Source organism: Labrus bergylta, chromosome 13 (genome assembly GCF_963930695.1).
Source record: "Labrus bergylta chromosome 13, fLabBer1.1, whole genome shotgun sequence".
Classification (NCBI taxonomy): domain Eukaryota; kingdom Metazoa; phylum Chordata; class Actinopteri; order Labriformes; family Labridae; genus Labrus; species Labrus bergylta.
The window spans coordinates 29,483,867-29,508,202 of NC_089207.1; the positions used below are offsets into that span (position 1 = coordinate 29,483,867).

Sequence of the window (24,336 nt, forward strand, 5' to 3'; positions counted from 1 at the left end):
AAGTGGCTTATCAAAGCTTTACTAAATGTTATTTGAATCTGATTTGATTTGGAAATCATAACAGCTGTAGCATGTTGTTGTGTTTCTAGAGCAAGGGTTGTAGTCAACATAAACATGAATAATTAGCCTACATGTATATTTCCCATTAGGAGAAGGAGAATGATCTGCACAGATAAACGGGACCTGGGAAAACAAACAAATTCTTGTTTTTTTCTAGAGAGATTTTTTAAAGTGTTGCATTTTGTAAAGGTAGTGTTTGTAGTAAAGGTGACAAAAGAAGGACTTAATGATGGCAGTTATTTAGTGCATAAAAGATAACCAGAAAAAGAAAAACTGTATCAACTAATCGATCTTGCATCACTCCTCCCTCAGACAGGCTGCTGATGACTTCACGCTGAATGTTTCTCCAGATAATGAAGCTGTTATAATGAGCTGCACCCTCTACAAAACCTTTCTCAGCTTACCAAAATTAAACAACAGAGCCTCGTGAGTGCATGTACGCGCGCGCACAAAAAACGGCTTTGCTAAATACAACCATCACTGTAATGGCTGTAATAAAGCGATAAAGAGTGCAGGAACTATCTTCAAGCAATGGCATATCTCTCTGCCCTCTTTTTTCCCCCTTCTTTATTTTTCAACTTGCTTCACTCTCAAAACAGGCTTAGCTTTTTTTCCCTCCTGCATATGGGGGTATTTTTAATTCTAAAGCGAGGGATTGGTCACACTTCGTCTCATTAGCATGAGGAGCTGTATAAACCCCGCCACTGCAGGATTTTGAGCTGTGTTGAAGGCGAGGCAACAAGCGTGTCTGACTGTCTGCCTGCGCGGAGTAACTTTCACTTCCAGCACAGTTCAGTTCATTCAGCTCGTATGGAGAGCTCACTCTAGAGGTGAAAGCGGTCTTTTCGGCGCACAATGAGGCTGCTCACAGAGGAGAAAAAGATGCTAAGAGGCAGATTAATAACTTATTGGCACCAGTGGATTTTTATATTCTCATTTTCTCAGTTTTTATTTGCATCACCGGCTCGGTCCGATGGAAATACTGTTCGATACCAGACCAATGAGGAGGACGCGCCGGGCACAGTCATCGGAAACCTTGCCAAGGACATGTCCTTGAGTCTGTCTCACTCCTCCAAGACCAATTTCAGGATGATGAAACAATTCAACGACTCATTCATCAGGGTGAGAGAAAGCGACGGGCAGCTGTCAGTTGGGGAGCGCATTGACAGGGAGAGAATGTGCAGACACACGCTTCAGTGTCTCATCACTTTTGACGTGGTTAATTTCTCCAAAGATCGTTACAAACTGATCCACGTACAGGTGGAGGTAAAGGACATTAATGACAACTCTCCCGAGTTTCCAAACAGGGAATCTATAGTGGAGATCTCGGAGAATGCAGCTGTGGGGTCCCGTGTTCCTTTGGACCCGGCTGTGGACGCGGATGTGGGCTCAAACTACATCCAAAGCTACCAGATTTCTGTCAACAGTCACTTCACCATTGATGTGCTCCTGAGAGCGGATGGGGTTAAATATGCGGAATTGGTGCTAATGAAGGAGCTAGACAGGGAGACTCAGTCATTATACACAGTGGAGCTGGTGGCCACAGACGGAGGGAACCCGTTCAGATCGGGCTCAACAAAGATAACTATCAGAGTGACGGACTTTAACGACAACAGCCCTGTTTTTGACCAGAATAGTTTCTCTGTCAGTTTGCCCGAGGACGCACAGGTTGGCACTGTCATCCTAGACCTAAACGCAGTGGATGCAGATGAGGGTTCAAACGGAGAGGTGGTGTACGGGTTTGGGAAACAGGTTTCTCATGAGATCCGAGAACTTTTCCAAGTGGATAATAAATCAGGGCGCTTGACGCTCAAGAGCCCGGTGGATTTCGAGGACAAAAGCACCTACGAGCTAGACGTGCAGGCGACCGACCTGGGACCAAACCCGACCCCCTCCGTTTGTAAAATCATAATTCACGTGTCGGACGTTAATGACAATGCCCCAGAAATCAGCATCACCCCCATGACCTCCATCACGACGGGCGTTGCGCACATCAGCGAGTCTGCAGACAAGGACAGTCTGGTGGCTCTAATCAGCACCCTGGACAGAGACGCGGGTGTGAACAGCCAGGTTCACTGCACTCTATACGGACACGACCACTTCAAGCTACGGCAAGCTTACGAGGACAGCTACATGATAGTCACAGCTGCAGCCTTAGACAGGGAGAGGATCAGTGAGTACAACCTGACGGTCATGGCTGAGGATTTCGGGTCACCTCCACTGAGAAAGATCACCCAGTTTACCATAAGAGTCAACGATGAGAATGACAACGCCCCTCTTTTTACTAAATCTGTGTATGAAGTTTCTGTAGTGGAAAATAACCCCCCGGGAGCTTACATCACCACTGTAGAAGCCAAGGATGCAGATTTAGGCAATAATGGTAAAATCACATACAGACTGGTGGATGGGGTTATAATGGGGTCTCCAGTGAACACATTTGTGTCTCTAAATTCAGTTTCAGGCTCTATATATGCTCTGAGAAGCTTTAATTATGAAGTGATGAAACTGCTAGACATACACGTCCAGGCGAGCGATGGGGGGTCACCCCAGCTGCAGAGCACAGCTGTCATCAGACTGAAAATAGTTGATCAGAATGACAACCAGCCTGCTATCATTCAGCCGCCCCTCTACAAAGGATCTGCAGAGGTCTTCCTGCCCAAAGACGCACCTGCAGGTTATGTGGTGACACAGATAAGGGCCACAGATGCTGATGAGGGCGTCAACGCACAGCTGTCCTATAAAATCACAGAGGGGGGACACCTGGGTTTCTCCGTCAACAAAGACACAGGGAAGGTGCACGTGAGCCGGCAGCTGACGTATGATCTCACAGATAATGTCAAAGTCACAGTGGCGGTCAGCGACAATGGATCCCCGGCGCTCACCTCCACGGCCATTATACACTTTAGTTTCATAGAAGGAGCCTTACCCAGCATGCCTTCCTTGGCTCAAAATGGCAACGAGGAGCTCTTTGAATGGGATATGTCCATAGCCATCATCATCGTCCTGGCGGGGAGCTGTTCCCTCCTCCTGCTTGCCATCATTCTCATCACAACCATTTGCAGCCGCCGGAAAAAGGAGACCAGGGAGTACGATGAAAAAGAAGACGCACCAAATGTGGAGAAAGTGGAGAGCGGTCACATTGATTCATTGATTGCCAGCCACAAAGGAAAAGTGTTTGATGCCCATCCATTTCCAGAGAAACCTCCATTGGCCAGCAGCAACACAACAGAGGCAAGCTGTGAGGATGGCAGGCCGACAGCAGGCATCTTTGAGTCCAACAGCAGAACCATGGAGGGAAAATTAAAGGTAAAGTTGTTCTTTTTCACAGAAAGTTTGTCCCACTTTCTTTTTTTGTTTGCATCCTGAATGAAATTCACATAGGATGTTCTTTTTTTTAATTCTTTCAGGGTTATTCTACACTTCCAGGATACGGGAAAGAAACAGTGAGGCCGATAACGATATGGAAGGGTAATTCATTCACCACTATCTCAGCCAGAGATCCACACATCAGCGGCAAGGACAGCGGAAAGGGGGACAGTGACTTCAATGACAGCGATTCGGATATAAGTGGAGATGTGCACAAAAAGGAGTCGCCACCAATGAACAGTGAGTGTTGAAAAAACAATGAAATGTCAAATTGGGTTGTATTTTAATCCAAGCAAAGTAAAATACTTTAGCCATTTAGAACAGTTTTCGAATAAACTGGAAACATAATGAGTTTAATTTTCTGATCATGTTCTTTTCTGCAGGTCTCTGGGCATGCACGAGCGAGTGCAAAGTGTTGGGACACTCAGATCGATGCTGGAGTCCCTCAGCCACCAGGCCCAACACAAGTATGGCCTGTGGACCACATCTGTCAACTTTCTCCAAGACTGCATCACTCCCCCGGGACAGCAGGAGGGAAAACTACTACCCGGCTCACTTACCCAAAACCAACGGGCTGCAGAGCGTGTATGAAAAAGTGCAACACCAGGAGTTTGATTATATTCTCGTCGGTCCTTCGACGCCTGCTCGAATACAGGAGACAGATGAGGTCTCCATCCCAGAGTTCACAAACTCGTAAAGCTCCTCAAACAAAGGGATTCTGTTTTATACTGTACAGTACTCTCATGTTTAATGACTTTGTGGGATCGTTGCAGTGTTTTGTAGTATGTTGTGTGTTTGGGCTCATATAAGACTGTTCATTGTATCATGTGTAATATGCAAAGTTTTGTACATTAATAATATATTTTTCATAATGATTCCATGTAAAGAATTTTATTATGACTTTTCAAGAGCATGTGTTACTATTTAAAGGGCATGACCTATACAGACATTACGCCTGGAAGGGGCCGTCCTGCTGTGGAAAACAATCAATATGGAAGATTACCATGTTTGTGATAGATTTTGTCACATTGTTGCACAAATAAACATTTCAAAAACGTCTGTTGTTTTGCTGTTTAACAACAGTCTACAAGAGGATCTGCATGACATGACTCAGTAAGTATACTGTCACAGAATAACCTCAATCAGCCAGCTGAATACATTTAATTTGCCTTAAAGGCTTATGGGCCACAATAAATAAAATGCAGTTCTCCAATAATCACATATTAATTTATAAGCCGGTGCCGTATTCTCCTCAGTGGAACACAATGTAGTGACTGTGCAGCGCTAATCAAATACTCTGATGATTACATGTTTTTCAAAGGTCAAAGAATCCCCTCACCTTTTCTGATTGCCTCCCAGCTTACCACTCATCCAAAAAAGAGCTTCAATTGGTTTCTAAGCAACTGCAGCACTTCATGTTTTCACCTATTTTCATACTATGTTACTTATTTTACAAGTTAGGAAAGAGACAGAGTAACACAAACCTGCCTTTCAGCTATCAGCGATCAGAAAATGAATGGTAAAGAAAGATCTGTGCTTGTCTGTTATTGTGTATGGAAGCGCTGTTGCATCACCAAAGCAGAGGGAATCTGTCTTTTCATTTAAATCATGATCAATATCTATTGTAAGTGTAAAAAGGATGTGGTTTACTGAAAGGCATAAAAACATTCCCTTAAAGCACATACTGTGTGTCCATCCAGAAAATGTCTGAAAGGTCCAGTGACAACCTTTCTTCTGACTATGACATCACTTCCTGTAACACATGGCACCAGGTCAGACCTGCTTTAGGAGTTAAGGTTTAGTTTGGCACCACAGGATGTTCCACCTTGCTTTAGACAACCTGAAAACCTACAGGTAACATTCAGATGAAGAATTTAGCTCAAAGAATTTATATCAACTTTACGTCATTCACACTCAAACGTCAGAAAAAGCCTCCCGGTGGATATCCTGATTCTCCACAGAGAGACATCAGTATAGGCGGAGGAGTTTTAGAGGACAACATGAAGGAGACTATGGAAAAAATCCAAAATACCACTCATGGATCGGGTTGTTTTGAACACTGCATGCCTCCGGTAAGACACACTTCATAAGTTTTTTGATTGGAAACGTAATTGACATCCATGACATGTGAAGAAAACTATAAACCCTGCCAACTTTAAAGTTTTTTTCCAGGAGTATAATCATCTGTCCTGGATTGTTACGGGTGTGCCAGTTCTTACTTTTTTTCTTCCTCCTGACCTTTGTGAAGGAACAAAGCAGGTCCAGCACACAGACCTCTGCTGCAGTCAGTCGCCTCCTGAGATGTGGAGCTGTTGCTCTTGTTGTCGCTGCAGTGTTTATGTTGTGTGCATCCATGACTGCTCTCTACCTGTGGAAAGTCAGCGATAAAAATGTAAGTGGCGTCAGAGGATTCTGCTGTAGTTATTACTTTGCCCCCTTCAATGACAGATATATATAAAAAAGTGAACACAAGGAGGCTGCAAAGTAGTTAATAAAATCCTCTGGTGATAAAACCTTTGCATCAAAGTGCATACATGTCTTTTCTTAATGCCATCACTATAATGTTTAATGGTTTTCACTGAGGTACAACTAATGCATTCATCATAAACAGAATGGCTCTCAATCTTAAACTGCTTCTTTAATTCTGTCTACAATAGATTAGTCTAAATGTTTCTTTAGTGTATTTTATAATGTAATGTTTATTTGAAGCTCACCTGTAGAACAAACAAATCAAGGTCTGCACAAGTCCCTCATGTCTTGCAGGAATTCTGCAGGAAAAGAAGAATAGACATTTGAAGAGAAATAAATTAGGTTGATTTTGATGATGTTTTCTCGAGGGAGATTTCCATAACTTAAGTAATCAGTTAACGTCCCACTCTCCTGCCAGGTTTATAACGTCCGTTACAGTATGAACATCAACGGCGAGGTGAGAGAGGGATCCGTGGAAATCGATTCTGACAACAACCTGGAGCGATATAAAACTGGGATCGGAGCTGAGGAAACCGTGGAGATTCATGACTTTCAAATTGTGAGTGAGTTTGTCCTTCTTTCTCTTCATCTCTTTTTCCTGAGGTAGTTCAGCCGAGACTTTTTCTGTGTGTTTAGCGAAAGTAGCAAAGCCGTGAGTGTAAACACGGCGTTTCTGTGATTTATTTTCTTTTGGGTTGTTGCAGGGAATAACCGGGATCCGCTTCTTTGGAGGAGACAAGTGCTATATAAAATCCCAAATCAAAGCCAGCCTTCCACACATGGGAGCCGACAACAAAGAGGCGTTGATGTTTGACCTGGTATATATACACTACTCGCTGCAAATTGGAATGAGAAAAAAGATATTCTGCTCGCTTGTCATCTTTGTCTAGCTTTAGAATTTGAAGGGCATTATTTTATTCCTCTCGACAGACAGATGGAATCATGCCAGTGAGGTTTGATGAGGAGTTCCTCATATGGGTTTCTGCCGAGCAGCCGTTGAAGGACACCAGCTTTCTGAGCAACAAGATTCTGGGTCTTTGTGGGGAACTTCCCATCTACTGGCTCCAACCAGTCTCTCCCAAAGGTTCTGCTTTTCCTTTGCTTTAATGTATGAAAATACTCAATGTGTGACTTCTAACCTGGTATCAGAGAACATTCACACTTTGGTATATTCTTTCAAAGTTCATCTACATTTTGGCGCTCATTTCCCTTCTTATCTGCTGACACGTTTTTTTTAAACATTGGAGCTTGTCTTGCAAAGTTGGTGAAACACTTGAACATCTTGAACACAAACTACATTTAGAGTTTAAAGTCTCCGGTCTTGTACTGTAAAAAAAGAATGACGCTTATATATGCAAGCCTGCTTGAAAATCACGGCTGCTAATTGAATTATTCAGGACATGGGAGACCGCCCCAGCTATGTAGGATTGAGCTCTGAGGACATGTACGGCATCTTGTGGATGTTGACCCAATACTCATGCCTCCTGTGGCCCTGCTGTAACAGATGGGGAGAGGAGAAAGAGAGACACACGGGGAGCCAAGCAGCAGTTTAACACGGAGGAGTTGGAGGCAGTTGCTGAGGAGAGGGACCCTGTGAGTCACACAGACGATCACATCTCCAGAGTCAGGGAGGAGGAGGAAGAGGAGGGGGCGCAGTCGACTGCAGGATCGGGGTACAATCCCCAAAACCCCTATCACGTGGGTACCAGCTTCATCAACACACTGTTTATGATAAACAAGACTCTAGAGCTGGGGAGTAACTATCAGGAGGCACACACTGAGCCCTGCAGCAAGCCTTAAAGGAACATTAGGAATTGAAGAGAAGTTTCTCTGTTTTGTTAACACTTTCACAGACGACTTCCTGATCCTTAAGATAACAGTGCTAAAAGCTCACAGAGATAGATGGTGGGGGAAAGTGCTAACCTGGATGCTACACTGCTGATGCTGCTGAGTAGGTGTCATATTAGTGGCTACAATGACAGGTCGGGGAGGGGGGGGTAAGAGCCGCCATTCCAAGTTGATGAACTTACGAACTAAAGCGTAAAATTCCCAGCGGTTATTAAAATGCATGCTGCCTAAGAGAGAAAGCTGCAGTTTCATGTTTGGGAGGATGAGAAGTTTCTGAAAACATTTGAATTGCAAATGAGCATGAATTAAGAAAAAGATGTCTCTCTCTTTTTTTTTTCTTTCTTAAATTAACACTGCTTTAAAAAAAACTGCAGCGCAGCAGCGGAGGGGCCAGGGAGGAAGCCGCCATGACCTTTGACACCATGCTGGACCACCAGGGGATCTGCTGCTCAGAATGCCAACGCAGCTACACTCACTGTCAGAGGGTCTGCGAGCCTCTGCGTGGCTACTGGCCTTGGCCGTACAACTTCAGAGGGTGCCAGGTGGCCTGCCGAGTCATTATGCCCTGTCGCTGGTGGGTCGCACGCATATTAGGTATTGTGTAAGAAAACAGGCAACACTCGTGAGAAAACCTTTTTTTTTTAAAAGACCCTCAAGGTCTCTAAACTTTAAGCTTCTGTCCAGATATTTATTTCCTGCCTGTAAAAACAGACAGAAAGCTCTGCCTGTTAGCTTGTAATGCACATCAGAATATAACAGTAAAGAGGAGTTTCTATAATAACATATGCTTTCTCTTTTAGAAATACACAAATGCCCTATTTCTATTTACAGCAACAGACATGACAAAAGGGCACATTCAGTTGTGCATCATAATGTAATACCACAGCTTAATGCGCTGTACTTTGTTTAATGGAAGGTATAGGACTGACTCCAAAGATCATGTACCTTTCCTATCTGAGAAGGCTTCAATAAATTCTAATTACAGTATATACTGGCTTTGATGTGGATGTTTTTTTGTGTCACATCTTGTTTCCATGGTTCCACTGGGTGCTTTTCTGATAAAACTGAAGTGACAGCAATGGTTGCCATAACTTCCATTCACAGCTCAGAATCACTTTGAGGGCATTGCAATTTGTGCACACTGACATCTGCATTGATGTGGACTAATGCGAGATGAGTGTCATGGCAGTGATGGAAAATATTTCCATGAAAGTGACATTTTTATTAAATAAATATGTTTTCCTCTAAAAAGAGATAGAGATGTGTCGATGCTAGGATACCAACTTGCATGATCACAGAGACTACATGTTCTTTTCGTATCACATCTGTTATTAAGGCTTGTGTTGTACACTTTTTCCAAACACCTCAAAATTAAAAGAAAACAGATTACTATCGCCACAGCCATATGCCAACTTTCTAAATAATTGAAAGGAGCCATGTTGTGATCAAACCGATTTCACAGAGGGTGATCCGGGTAACATCAAATTACAACAGATGTGAAATTGCACCATATCTGCCACTAAAGCCGCATTGAAACTGTGCAGCAGTGTGAGGAAACAACACAAAGAGATGCTTGTCTCTTTGCTTGGAGATCTTTCCTGGTTTTCATGGGGGGAGAGGTGCTTATCACATCTGCAGCGCTGATAAGACGGTCTCTGTGCTTCCGTAGGCTATATAATATTAATCCCTCTCCCACGTCTGCAGATGCACTTAAAGGAAGGTGACAAGCATGACATATCCAGGACCTCCTGATGGCTCGTGCTCCCGAGTGCAGCCGCTAAAAGAACCCCGAGTACCCTCAAGTGATGTAAATTTGCAGGGGGAGTCCAATTTCCATCACAGCACTGTCACTGCCATGGTCATTAAACTAAATCATCCTGCTGTGTGTCACACGGCTCCCATTTTAAAGGCCCCTCAATAATGGAGTTATACTTGGACTGCAGATTGCAGCACAACAGTGAACGTCCGACGTGACAGCAGCTGTGAGAGAATCCTGCACATTATTTCATCTTGAGAAATCACACGCAGACATGGACCTAAGGGACACCTTGAAATTATTCATTAATTTGGAGAACTTTTTTGTTTCTTTCTTGCACCAGCTGCACACAAACAGGTCTATATATAATCTCTAAATTAAGCTGCTGAAATTTAAATATGATGTGTTATTTGCCTGTTGCTGGCGGCGGCTTCCTTGGCTTCACTCAGAATGTGTTGATACAGCAGCACAAGACAAAGAGCTCCGAGTCTGAGCTCGACAAAAGGAGATGAAAAAACACAAAGCAAAACAAAAAAAAAGAAAATGGGGGGAAAAAACACATCACCACAAGCAACAACTCAAAATGGCATTTAAACTGAGAAAAAACACATAACTCACAACAACAGCAGTTTTGTTATCCCGAGGCCCTGTTTCTAAAAAACTTGTTTCCTTTTGCCATTCCTCTCCTAAAGAAGAGAAATGTACCCTATTGAGGAGAAAAGACGAATGTGTTGGAGAGCACATTGGGTGTGTGTGAGACAGTGGTGCCTTTTTGTTTGTCTCCCCTCTGGAGCCGGGCTTACCCTGGGAGCCCTGCAGGCCGGGGAACAAACAGAGCTTTGTGAGCACTGACCCGCTGCGCCCAGCGGCCAGACTGCAAACCTCCACTCCTGTGCTAATAGGAAAAAAACCACAGCGGAGGAGTTTGCAGCAGCTTTCTCGCATCCACCTGCGCTTTCATCATCGGCCATCAAAACAAGCACAGCCAGGCAGGGTGCTGCAGTGCTCTGGTTACCACCAAATCAAAAAGCTTTTCTCCAGCACAATACATGCAGGTAACCAAGGGGTTGATATATCCAGTGGCATGGATTTGTGCTAATCAAGCCTATGCACTCACTACCCCAGCTCTATAAATACATCAATACCTCCTGTCATAAATTTGCCTGGTGTTACCCAGGAGGCATTAGAAGTGTGAACACAAGTGTGAAGTGAACCACTCTAGCAAACGCTGTCCTACATTTGATTGCATGTTTTCCATTACATCCAGACATGAATGAAATCAACAGGAGTGACAGGCCATTTTGCACCTTAACCAGAACACAGAAACCCTTTTAGGTTTAGCTCATTATGTTTTTCTGCTAGAAAGCACTGCAATACGGTTATGGATGCTGGCGTTGTGAAAAACCTGTAACCCTGCAGTTTTGCACCGGCAATAACAACCCATGCAGGGAGCGAAAATGTGTCTTTTCTTTTCTCCTGAATGGTCAGAAATAACAGAGGGAGGGGGCCCTCTGGTACAAGGCTTAAATGCTTTTTAATCCCATGGTTGAGTGACCACTCGCAGCTCTGCCCAATAGTCTAACTCTGCCTGCCATTTGCAGGTCGGGCTGGAGTCTCCTCGCTATTGGCTGGAGAGTCTGCACCACTCTCTCTCTTTTCTCACCCTCCTATTTAGTATGCGAACCCCAAATGGCTGTTAATTATATGCCTGCTGGTATTGTATTAGGGAGTGTGTCTTGTTTATTTCACCGAGTTATAGCTGTAAATATGGTCCACAGGCCTACAGGTACCTGCATTCCATGAAACATTATAGCAATTCCCCCAGGGGACTCAATTACTCTGCAGGGATTTTTTTCTTCTGTATATTGCACTTGGTTGCATGGTGTCCTTGCTAGACTCAAATAGGAAACCTGTAGTGTGGTGCAGGTCTGAATTAGACACAGAGCTGGAGTTTGCACCATTGTTTTCCTCAGGAGAAAAAGCTGTATATATGACAGTCAGTGTGATGGAGGCAGTGGATGTCAAGAGTTCCTCATAAGAGGTGGGCAGTTGTCTTTATAACACAGCAGGCATGGGCTCTCTCAGAGGACGCTGTAAAACAAACAACATACCTCATTTTTTTAACCCTGTCAGGGAAACATAATTGGAAAGCTGAGCCGATGGGATCTATATAAAAAAAAAATTGACATTAAAATGTGTCGTTTCTCAAAGCTTCAGTCATCCTAGGATGTACCCTAGATCGTACACATCCTCTAGTGAGGTTCTTAAAAAGAGCTATAGATAGCTCAAAGCAGAATCAAATAAAGACTTCACATCTACAAAAAAACATAAAAAAGGAAACCTAGCTCCTCCACAAAGCAATGTCAAGAGGCTTGCCACATGAAAGCAGAAGTTGTCCAAAGAGTTGTGGGAAGTTCTGACAAAGTTTATGAGTAAAAAAATGTCAATGTGTTTTTTAATCCTCAGCTGCACGTGCAACAATGAGGGAGCCTGAGCCTTTAGATATGCCACCCCGGGGCCAGGCTCTATATTTAAGGCTTACAACAGCCTCATTATCTCCCTCAACTCACATCAGATCCTAGCAGCAGTTTGTCACAGGCAGGCTCCTCTCTGCCAGTAGGCATCAGACCAATCCTCCTGCAACACTACTGTACATAATTGCCATATGGACAGCATTTTGAGCCAGACTGAAGACTAAAAAGCCCTCCAGGCAGATTCCCCAGATAACTAAATGAATATTTTATCTCATTTCCATCTAATTTGCACCATATTATTATACAGAAGTGAATTTTTTAATTAATTGATAGAACAGATCAAACACAGGTTTAGACTTTGATTCTCCGGAGCTGTTATTTTGATAATTTGCATGGCTCTTTTCGCACGCCAAGCCTTTTAATCTCCCAGAATTTCCAGCATCTCTATAAAGAAGCACTATAATAAAACACACAACAAATTGATAACTGTCAGTGCACATGAAATGCTTGTCTTGGTTGTGTGAGCTGTTCCAGTGAGAAGTCCTTCTACCTGCCACCCCACTGATTAATTAATTTCACAGTGTTTAATTAAATCCACAGTCTGGGGAGCCTGGGCAGCACCGTGGGGAGCCTGATGTGAGCCCTGTGTGTACACAGATTACTAAAGAAGGTCTGCAGACACCCGCCTGCTCGCTGATGCCGACGCTGACGTCACCCTTTCTGTGGATACAGGGGCATGATTGTGTCAGTGTCATCCAACCGTTGTGATTTCTTACTGCTGGGAACGTGAGAGCACTGTATTTGTTGGCATTTGAATTAACAAAGGGGACCTGAGCATTTTGACAGCATTTGACACAAATTAGTATTTGACTGACGCGTCAAATGAAGCTTGCTGCTGCAGGATGTGAACTCGTATTTCTGAAGGAAATGTATAAGAAAATCCTCTGAAGCGCCATGGAAAATGAATAAGACGTTCAAAAGAAGCATCCAACATGTGTGCATACATATGAGCACTGAAAAAAAAGTTGCACTGAATAAAAAATGTTACAAATTGGCTCAAGCATTGCAGAGCATATTGAACTCTGATATCATGTCCGACGGCGATGAATCCAACAGTAGAAGCCTGAGAGACCCAGGCTCTCTCATGTCAGTACACAGAAAGATGCACGAGTGTGTAGCTCTGCATGCAATACAACCGTGCAGGCTGGAAGCACGCGTGTTACTTTCTCTGTTCTCCTCAAACATATTTTTGGCACGGCTAATCAAAGACAAACACATTTTGAGTCAGATAGCTCAAATGTTTCCCCACAGCACAACTTAAAAATAGCATGCCGTTAACGTGTAACAACATTTTTAATACCAGGATATATATATATTAAAAACTGAAAGGATTCTCAATAAGCTAGTCGTATTAACAAACTGATTCCAGTCTGACTGTTTGGTTTTTTTAATCTTCTGTTTATACATCAGAGAGAGCGAGGATAATCGATTAGGTACATAAAGATGGCTGCCTGCTGGTTTGATGTGATGTGATGGGGAACCAGCATCTACTTGTGCTCTCTATTTGATGTGCCAGGAGCTGTTAGTGGAAAAGTACTCAGTAACAATGACACCGATATGAAAGAGTCATAATATAAATGAAGGTTGCAATCATAATATAAAGCCATGAAGGTAAGCGCATATCATGAGAAGTTTGGACTTTTTCACCACATTTGTTCATGTAGACTTTTGTGTTTTTTTACCTGGAAACAACAAAGACTGAAATGATTTGTAATGTCACTACAGATTGATTATAGATTGATCCAGAGTTAGACCTTTGACTGTTAAACAAATTCATAAATGACCTACAAACTTTACATTTGGAGAGAAAACAATCTTAAGGGAATAAGCCATGTCTTAGTTAGATATGTATACTCCCTTAAAAGATCACATGGACCCTGCAGATGTCTCCTTACAAAATATCTGCTGTTAAAAGATTTGCTGCTAAATGGATAGTTTTAAGGAAAGAATATACCAAAGACAGAAATTCTATTTAAAAAACTTGTGAAATCCAGGTACATCTCTCTCTTCACATCTGACCAAGATCTGATGATCTTAACCATGCACTTCGATAACAAGAAAACACTGCTTACACATGAACTGGATGAGATCAGCAAAGAGATAAGAAGTACAGCTTTGTCCAGTATTTGCCAATCTCAACATTCCTCAAGTTCGCGTTACACAGTAACTATAGACTATGGTGATATACTTCAATAAAACATGGCTAAAACTGACAACTAATACAACTTTAAATCAACAGAAAAATTGATTTTTTTTTTTTATGTGGGAAAGTTATAAACAAAACTTAAATCTACAGAATTGGAAGCAGGTTTACCAGATCAGAAGTTAAAAAAAAATGACATATTATGGCTGAATATCCCAAAGGACTACAAGAAAACAATGTTTAAAGTTGGTATTATCTGGGTCAAGCAGCAGCATGCGGACGCTGATGAAGGCAATGCATCCACCTTACCCAGATAATACGCTGAGTGCTGATTTTTCTGTTTTCTTCTTTTCTTTTTGTGGTCATGCATCTGAAGTGTTATTACCATTTGAGTGTGTTCCTTTTTTGCTGTTTTGAATGTTAATGGAACCTGTCCCATTCATTCTTAAGACATTTAGAGTCTGTTTTCTTGTTATCCAAGAGCATGGTTAAGTCATAATGACATTCTCTAAAGATCTCGCTCGTGCATTCAGTAAGAGGATTGTGTCTGTAAACAGGTTTGAAACAATCCCCAAACTATTGGGACCCAATAACTCCACATTGCAGAAGATCATCAGAGTGGAAAGAAATATTAACCATGACTGCAGGGACAACATGTTCAGCCCAAGAAGAAGTTTCCAAGATGTGGATGTGTCGTCTAAAGTGACTGCACACATTTGCATGGGATGTTAGCTTGGGTGGGGGGGGGAGCCTTTTTCTGGCTAAAAAAGAACCTTGGGGCAAGACTAAAGATTGCCAAGGAATAAGAAAGCAGGGCCAAGGACAAAGGTCAAAGGACCAGAAGACGTTAAAGGCACAAACCAATCACATTTCATTTGAAGGACATTTCACCAACTCCTACACAGACTATTCCTGCTTCAGGGTCAGACCAATTTAAAACCATAGATTCTGAGTCATAGCAAAGTGGGACTTTGGAGAACTAAAGGCCAGCCCTCCAAAAGTTCAGTCTAAAATGAAGGTGGACCTTTGAAGGGATTCAGATATTGTAAAGTCACAAAGTGATGTTTGTTTTTTTCAAAGCAGAAATTCAGGGTTATATAATAAACAAGTCAATCTCCAGATCTACTCAGGCTCAAATGTTGTGAGGAGATTTAAAATATGTTGTAAATGCAAGAAATCCCTCTCAAACATCTTGCTGCTGAGTGGTCAAAACATTTGAACTAGTGTGTGCAACACATCTACAAGAAGTTATTCCTGCTACAGGAGAGAATACTATCTTCTAGTGCAGAGGCTGTGTTGAATAAAGGATTGAAACTGTTGTTGGGTTTTTACCTTTAACTTATTTCCTTTGATGTAAAAAATGTTAAATAATCTTTAATTTAGTCTTGGTTGTTCTCCCTTTTTCAACACGCTCTCATTTTCAAATTCCAAAGCTTTACTGTTTAAAAAAATAAATCAGATTCCTTCAGTACCAAATACAGGAATCAGTGTCAAACGTCTATGGTTTCCATTATGTAAGATTTGCATAAAGCATTTCCATGAACCCATTTATTACAATGTGCTTGAAAAGGATGAAAAGTACTATAAAATGAGAATTTTATTGCAGCAGTCTGCTGTACTTTACAGACGATAAAAAGCTTCAGTCACGTCGATATTACACTTTTTTTTCCACAGAAGCCTCTCAAGCATCACAAGTATTCACACAATTTTATTCAAACAAACTCCTGAACAAACAGTTGAGGGTTATGCTCCTTGCACAGACAAGTTAAACTTTTAATAAGGCACTCCAGCGCGCAGCATCAAGACAGTTTTGCAGACTGATATGGCATTAGTGAAAAGAACAGCGCTTCTATTTGTGCTTGCCTTGTCCTGCGACAGGAAGACCTATCAGGTGCTCATCTCGGCGGCACCCCCCCCCCCCCCCATCCCCTCTCTCCTCCTGACCTCATTCTGTCATCTTCGTTTTCCTTCTTCCCCACTCTCAGGTCTTTTATAAAGTGTCTCCATGCATTACACATTTAACAATGCATTAAAAATAGGCCACCATCAATCAGTCATTCAGCGCCGGCGACAGAATCTACTTGTGGCGCTGATTTGATATGTTTCTCAAGGTTCAAGAAGAAAGGAATGCTGAAAAGTCTAAGGCGGTTGTGAATGGGGGAAACTCAACAGAGATAAAGACACGCATTTATGTGCTAATAATACACCGTACCCCCCTTAAAACCCAGCGTAATAATTTTAAATTCCCATTTGCTGGGTTTCCGAAGGTGCCAGGATCCAGGAGCAGAATCAAAATGATACACATGCAGGCGGTAAGCCGTGACAAGATTTGTGTTGATGGGTGCCAGGTTAACATCGTGCTCAAAACAGTGATTTGAGAACTGTGATGCATGATACAGGATAGGTACGAGGTATCTGATGTAATGTTTGGGAGTGAGTCAAGCCCCCGAGGGCAAAGAGTCTGAACAGTCTGACTCCAGGTTGCTCATGCCAAAGCAGATGTTGAGCTGACAACAGCAGTACAAAGGACATGTTATTCACAAGGTATTTTATATCATTAGGAAGGCATGTCAAGGTTTTTCTGCTGCCTCGCTAGCTGCTTTGATAGCCGTATATATGTTTAATAAAGAAATATTTGAGGCCTTAGCACTGATTTTCACAGTTCCACATGAGTTTTGCTAACACAGTAAGGCGTTCTCCTGCTCAGGTGGAGGTGTAGAAGTCTGCTTGGGAGCTTTGATGTTGCAGCTCTGCTCTGAGGCTTGATCCTGCATTCTGGACTTCAAAACAGACTGCACCTCGTCATGAGTAACAGCTCGGAGAGAGACACACGGGCTGCACAGACACGCCTGAAGGACCACACATGCACATGCACACACAGAATGGAAAGTTTGGTTAGGGAACAACACACACTGAACATGGCTTGAAAATGGCACATTACGTGGTTTATTTATGGGTGGAGTAATGTGAGTGCAGAGCTATTTGCATGTGTTTGAATAATGACCTACAGTAAAAAGCCTTGTCGCTTTAATGCAGAATTTATAATTGAGTGATGGCACTATAGAAAGCAGTTCTGTTTTATAGCTGTTCTTAATGACATCTGTTGAAATCATTGCCTTAATTTTTTTTTTAAGAATATAGAAAAACAAGTCAAATGAAAAGACATGAATGTGAAATGTAAATGTATTGCAGAAGAAAAGAAGTTCTACATGCGGTCTGGTGCAAAAAAAGCCAAATCAAATCAAAGCACTCTGGTGTGATGACAGCCAAATCAAATCAAAGAATGTTTTAGATATGTCCTTCTGAGCTCCTAATACAATAAAGGCTTTTAAAAAGAAATTTCCCTTGGAAATTGCCTTGAAGCTACATTTTTTTTCTCTTCTCCCTGAACACAAATCACTCCGATTCGGTGACAAACCGTTTGGTAGAATGCCAAGTGTCTGCTTTCTTTTCTCTTTTTTTTCCCCCCGACGATGTTTTTCCAGACCATTTTCACTTATTACCCCCTCAGGTCATTGCCTGCTCCAGTCTGCCCACTTTACAGACATGACTCCATATGTCCTTGATGACACATTTGATAACTCACCCAATGTGGATCATTCGACCCCAACTGGTTTTAAATTGAATCGTGCCCTACATATGTTGAAAAAACAAAATATGCACCACTGGTACATCTTACCTTGAAACAGCGCTTAAATCTTTTGCTGACTATGTACAACGCAATAGGGTTGATGCAGGAGTTGAGGGATGCCATATTTAGTCCAAAATAGTCCAGGACAAGAAAGGCACTGAAAAAAAGAGGATAAACATTATAATCAGGCAACAACACAAATCTGAAAATGCCACAAAGAAAAGCTGATTTTTCATGCTCACCTTAGTAGCTGACACCTATTAGGATCTTTCTCATCATATACAGTTAATTTCAATATTCTGCTCAAGTATAAAGGAAACCAGCAAAGTGCAAACACAATCACAAGGCAGAAGACAGTTTTTGCAACTTCTCGTCTCTGCAAAAAGGGAAAGAAATGGTCAATATTGAAGTTAATGTTACACCCAAAACAAAGTGGCAAAATGTGCCTAAAAGTGTTAACCTGTTTGGTATGATCGCTGAGTGTATTCTCGGTATTTTTCAGCATTTTCCTGGTCATGAGAGCATAGAAGACGGCGGTCCAAGCCAGGGGCATGCAGAAGTAGAAGCCAAAGAGCCACCAGTCTTTAACTGATTTATAAAACTGTTGATGAAACATGACAGAGGCCCACAGTCAGACGGTGGCTGCAGCATAACAGCATTCATGAAACAATACTTCACATAAATGTGAGGGTTTACAACGGCATCTACAAGGATGTTTTGGGAATATGTTAGGAGAAATAATGTGACAGTGAGGTCTCATTTCCTCTGAACAAATAGCACATCAAACACATGTTGATTGGTTTGTTTTGTCCTGTTGCATTAGCTGCTGGACTTCATTACCCTACCTGCATGAATGGTGTGGTCTGCATGGGATGAAGCAGACATATTCTCAGATGCTTGTCTTTAAAGTCCATTGTTATCATATCAAAGCCGACAACTTCAGGCACCGCCAGCAGAATAGAAATAACCCATATTAGAGTTATTTCGATTGCTGTCCACACTGAGACCCCGATGCCTTTGATTCGATTCCAGGACACTACAGCTCGATATCTGCAGAATCAATCAGGAAATATTATGGCTTGGGGGACTTTTTGTGCGTAACAAAGATAATTTTTTTCAGTGTGAGAACATTTCAAGGGCTAATGCTAAACATAACTATCCTGCTTGATGGAATACAGATAGTCACTGGCAAGGTTGTTTTCTTGTAAGGCTGAGAAAGGTGCTATTTATCTCCTTACCTGTCAACACTTAAAGCACATAAGCTCAACACTGTAATTCCAACAGAGGTTTTCTGTATGAAGGGAACGAGTTTGCACAATAACAACCCAAAAGGCCAATCTTCTGCCATGAGCTGAAACAACAACAGAGACCAATTTCAGCATTATAACACACACACACACACACACACACACACTAACAATCAATTCAAGGTGAGATTGAAGTTTTTAAAATGGATCAAAAGAGCAGGAAAAGGTGCACCATTGTTTTCTCTTTGTAATTGCACGGCATGAGGTGAGTAACTCACCCTGTACGCATTGATTGGAATGTCTATCACAATGTGGAGCAGATCGCCCAAAGCAAGGCTCGCGATGAGAATGTTCGGTCCGCTTCTCATGCATTTGTTTACGTAGATGATTCTCAGCAAGGCTGAATTCCCCACGATGCCGACCACAAAAACAACAAGAGACACCATGCTATTGACATATTTGAAGGCATCTCTGATTCCAGCCGACTCCAGGCACATGGGAGGGTGTGGTGTTTTAGGTCCTGCTACTTGGGGTGGATGAATTGAGCTGTTGGATTTCTGTTTTTCCAGTATTAAAAGAGCAGGGGAGGCCGTCTCTGAGAGCGGGATTACAGGGGATGGCTCTGAATGCTGATCAGCGGCCTCGCCTGCCATGAAAATATTTCCCAAACAAAGAATGAGAGCCAGGGTCCACATTCTTGATAATATCCTCCAAAGGCTCGGAAAGGTTATTCTGCCTGCACTAGACTGAACAATAAGAGTGGAAATAATTAGCACAACATCTTAGCCTTGAGATTTAGAGCATGTGGGTAAAGGATTATTTGATTTACTTATCAACAGCAATGAATACAAATCATGAATAAAGAAAACACCACACATGGAATTCACCAGCTTACCTGTTTGTACATACAAATCCTGCATGAAAGGAGTCTCTCTTAAACCTTAGGCCGTATGTAAACACAAAGGACTACTTCTACTTTGGTGCTGTATTGGCGATAAATGATAAAAATGCAGCACGGAGAGATCAGGCTTTTATAGACTAAGGTACATAAGGTTGTTGGTATTAGTCATGAATCTGTCAGGAGTGACTGTAATTACGTCCCTTGACGCATCATCCTCAATGAAAGGATGGTATTGAAGTGCATTGTCTGTTATCCCAGTGAGATCATTTTATGGGCTTTAATAAGGATAGTGTGTCATGGTTGTTTCTTTCAGAAAAAGAATGTACGTTATCTTGTTTGACATAAAAGTCTCAACCAAGTTTAAATGTCGATATAAAATGAAATCTTAGTGTACAGATTACATTTTGAAAGCAAAAAACCTACACACCTCTCTCAATGCATCTAGAAGTGAATTGGCATGAGGAAAACTCTATTCTGCAGATATATGATGTCTTGGATGTACATGAACTATATGTAAAACTACTGCGGGGCATCTGCACTTGAACAAAAGTGATACAAATGTAATCGTGCATTATTTAGCGACTGTCCTCTAGAGATTTAGCTTCACTTGACATATCACGTTTCTTTAAAAGATGAGTCAGTCACAATCCTACCAGAGAGACAGTTCCTGTGCCTCTCCTGAGAGTCCTGAAGAAGGTGACTTCTCCCACCGACAGCTTTGTGACAGCCCGGAGAGCCTGAAGGAAAGCACGAGACATGTGACGACCACAAAGATTCCATTGTTAATATCCTATACCTGACAACTTCTCCAGCTTCTCTTTTGAATGCTCAAGTTATCTTAGCTCCGCTAGCAACACATGACCTTGGGAAGCTGTGTGCTGGCACGCTTCCAAAAGAAGAACAACCGATTAAGAAAAGTGAGTTGGTGGAGCTGGGAATGAAAATGTACGGCATCTGTTCACAACCACGCCATCTCTACTTGCAATATTCTGCCCGTAAAGGCCACTTGAGAGAGCCAAGATACTTCAGTAAATAACAAATAAACCAGACGCTGTGAAGATGGTTTATGATCCACGGTATCATTAGAGAAAGACCTAAAAAACATTCTCTTAAATGTATTTTTGTTACATAATTGTACTCAAAATGTGAATAAAATGCAAAATTATATGAGATATAAATCTAAGACAGTGCCACTTGTTTCATATTTCTCCATTTGGTGCTGCAGTGAAAGCAGATTCCTTTAAACAAGTACGGGTTGGTTTGAAATGTGATGAGATGCAGACAATCATTGAGATCTTTTAAAAAACTTCTTAGAACTCACTTTTATACACTTGCTTTTATGTGATGTCTACATCCTCTTTTACTTTATTAATTTCACTGCTCATAATGTGTTTATCTCGTTCCTTATCCTTCTTCTCATGTCCAATTCCAACCATCCTTCATTACATTTATTTATTTACTTATTCATCAAACTCTTATTCGGTTTATTTTTCTTTTATTTCCTGTGATGTGATGTATTTTTATTGTCTTCAGTGCTTTTATTCTTCTTATTATTATTCTTCTTTTTCTTTCTTTAATTGTATTCATTAAGTACTTGAGCTTCCTTTCAGATCTGATCTGATCTGTCTTATCACTTTGATTTGCATTTTCTTTATGTTGAACTTTTGTGTTTGCATTTATTATTGCCTTTTTTCTCCCTACACCTATCTTTGTTTTGTCTAACTGCTGATGTTTATTTTATTATTCCCTTAGTACATTCCTTTGCTCTGTCTGTTAAAGCACTTTGAAAACATGTGTTTTGAAAGCTGCTGTTATTACAGGTTATCTTAAAACACTTACATGCTTGTTTACCCTTTATGACATCATCTTTTTATCGTCTGTTGCTATCTCTTTGTTTCACCTGTTTTAATCTTTTATTGTTTAGCACTGTGTGACGTCAGCTCTTGAGAGGTGCTGTTTGAAAAAACTTTACTAATATAGGCTATACTTAGCTGGCAAACTATACTTAGCTTGATAAATAACCAACTTAGCTCACTTGCCCTAACTAGCATTAGCCTACTTTACATATTTATATGGTTTTCTTATAGTTAACAATTAGCAAAGGCAACCAGTTTGCATGGTTGAAGAATAAAAATATCCCTGTGTAGCTTTAAAAGTAGCGTCCTACCTCGTTGGCTGCTTTTAGCCAAATAGTTGGTACTTTTCAGCCCAAAAGCCCTCATTAAATAACAGTAGTATGCTACTTTCCAAGCACTGAATTGATGTAGAATTGAGTTGGCAGTCGGTGAAGTTCAAAGTGATAAGATGGCTAAACACACTGTTTGTTTTAAGTGTTGATGAACAAATAAGCGAAGCTAAAAAAGAGTGTGATGTTTGGTAAGTGATCAGAAACATTTGAGAAGGCGTCACATGTTTTCTGTCGCTTAATGATTGCTTAAGGTTTAGAGTTTACAATATGCTAACATATTAGCCAACTACAAGCATAATAAGATGTTAGTTTGTTTTGAAGCTCCTCTGCTGTAAACAGACATAAATCTGTTATATTGAGTTGGTATATTTCTCTCATGATTACAGTAGTGTAGTAATGCTTCTCTTTCATACTATGTCTTCAGCCGCTGTTCCTCTGAGCAGTCTAGACTCACCTCAGAGCTCCCTGAGGTAATGTTACACATGCTGGAAGGAAGACGCATTACTTTGGTGAGACTCAGACCCAGACAGATTGGGAGAAGGTGGAGCAGAGGCTCTCTATCAGCTGTCAAGGTAAACCTTGTCATCAGTTTAGGTGTGAAGGGGTCACTTGTTCCTGCCCCTACTTGCCGCTCATGACTTAGACATCTGTCAAATTCCCAATTATTCCTCTCTGTAGCAGATCAAAAGGAGATTGAAGATCCCCCTGTAGTTGCAGGAAGAGAGTGTGGACCCCGATTTTACAGAGGAGGTCTGCTCAATGATGAAATCAACACTAACATATAATCAGAAACGGGAAACTTTGTTATTGTGGCAACACATCTGCTGGTAGAAAGTAACAAAATGCATTTATTTAAGTGATAAAGGAAAAGTACAATTTGGAGTCTAATAGGTTGTCTTTTGACAACCCAGTCTCAAAGGTTACAAACGGGACTGGGTTGCTTTTGACCCTCCCGTTTGTAACCGTTGTTTTTTATTGAAGGCTATTTTTTTTCTTTCTTTTTTACCACAATTCAGAAAACAAATCTTGTACTATGTTTTGATTTAATTTATTAACAGCAGTAATTATTTGTGGCGCTGCAGATTCCGGTTTTAATACATAATTTAACCTTTAATCATACTAGGTCTGAATTAAGGTAGTCTATGTGCACAATTAGCAAGATAGCTAAAATCATCCAAATAAGCTCCAACTGAACCAGTTGTTACATTAAACAGGTCCTTATAAATCACTTTGAATCACGTTTTTCAGTAATCATAACCCACTTAAGATGTATAATTGAGTATGTTGATGTTCTTTCTTATGATCTTGTACTTTAATGTTATTTTTAATTATAGTATTACTACTTTAAAGTAAGTGGAGTACTATTGTGCTAATGTCAAACTTTTGTCTCTGTGCTTTACAGTCTTTTGAACAAAAAGGTTATAAAACATTTTTTTGAAATGGTTACTTTCATACATGTACCAGTATGCTTTTTTAAATGTTTTTTATTGTCATAAGTTTCTTTCTCTCTGTTGCCTGTTGTCATTACAAAAGAAAAGATATAACATGAGATTAGGTTTGTATGTCCACCTCTGTCTCAAAGCAGACAAGACAAAGCAAAACAAACTCCTTGTGTTTGAAAGGTACAGTGGAGCCAGTCTTGTATCTCTATATTGCTCAAGGTACCTGGAAATGACAGTGATGGCCATTTTCATTTTCCAAAAGTAATATCAGTGTGGGGAAGCTATAATATCAGAGGTGGAGAGGTGATAGTGAATCTGTTTTTTTCTTCCTTCACTGTAGTTTACACTGGTTATGAATTTTGTTTAGTGTGAGTATTGCCAGCAGCTCTGTCATATATTGAACATGAATTAAATTACAGTTCAGACAAAATTATCAAAATTCAAGAAAAGGTTAACGAGGGACGTATACCGTCAGTTAAAAATGGAAACACAGAAAAGTGCAATATTGAAATTGTCTTTGACTCTGTTCTTTGAGCAAGCTAAACAAATGTCAGAGCTGAGACATTGGCACAGGGGGAGTTTGAATGGAAAGATTGATGTGAACTCTCATGCACCCGTCACGAGTGAGGAGAGGAAAGCTGCTCTGAAGACGGTAAGACAGAGGTGAGTAACGTGCAGGTACTGACCCGTCTGCATTTGATTTATGTGTCTTAATGTTGTGTGCTCGACTGCTGAGGATTTACAATGTGTG

The 24,336-nt window shown here is 41.3% G+C and overlaps 3 protein-coding genes across 3 annotated transcripts; 2 read left to right on the plus strand and 1 right to left on the minus strand.

Annotated features, from left to right (window-relative positions):
- Positions 1-764: 764 nt before the first annotated feature.
- On the plus strand, positions 765-4,483 carry si:ch211-199f5.1 (protocadherin-8). Its single transcript, XM_020634433.3, has 3 exons — positions 765-3,366; positions 3,468-3,666; positions 3,810-4,483. Exons 1-3 carry the CDS (start codon positions 916-918, stop codon positions 4,121-4,123), a joined length of 2,964 nt encoding a protein of 987 aa, XP_020490089.1. The 5' UTR covers positions 765-915; the 3' UTR covers positions 4,124-4,483.
- Positions 4,484-4,618: 135 nt separating this feature from the next.
- cnmd (chondromodulin) lies at positions 4,619-8,732 on the plus strand. The gene is made up of 7 exons (XM_020634439.3): positions 4,619-5,498; positions 5,675-5,818; positions 6,314-6,454; positions 6,600-6,713; positions 6,826-6,979; positions 7,400-7,593; positions 8,118-8,732. The coding sequence occupies exons 1-7, from the start codon at positions 5,292-5,294 to the stop codon at positions 8,346-8,348; spliced, it is 1,185 nt and encodes a 394-aa protein (XP_020490095.3). The 5' UTR covers positions 4,619-5,291; the 3' UTR covers positions 8,349-8,732.
- Positions 8,733-16,113: 7,381 nt separating this feature from the next.
- On the minus strand, positions 16,114-20,259 carry LOC109984338 (endothelin receptor type B-like). Its single transcript, XM_020634440.2, has 8 exons — positions 19,950-20,259; positions 19,333-19,800; positions 19,046-19,158; positions 18,653-18,857; positions 18,268-18,408; positions 18,050-18,183; positions 17,856-17,964; positions 16,114-17,025 (listed from the first exon to the last, which is right to left on the minus strand). Exons 1-8 carry the CDS (start codon positions 19,959-19,961, stop codon positions 16,855-16,857), a joined length of 1,353 nt encoding a protein of 450 aa, XP_020490096.2. The 5' UTR covers positions 19,962-20,259; the 3' UTR covers positions 16,114-16,854.
- Positions 20,260-24,336: the final 4,077 nt, after the last annotated feature.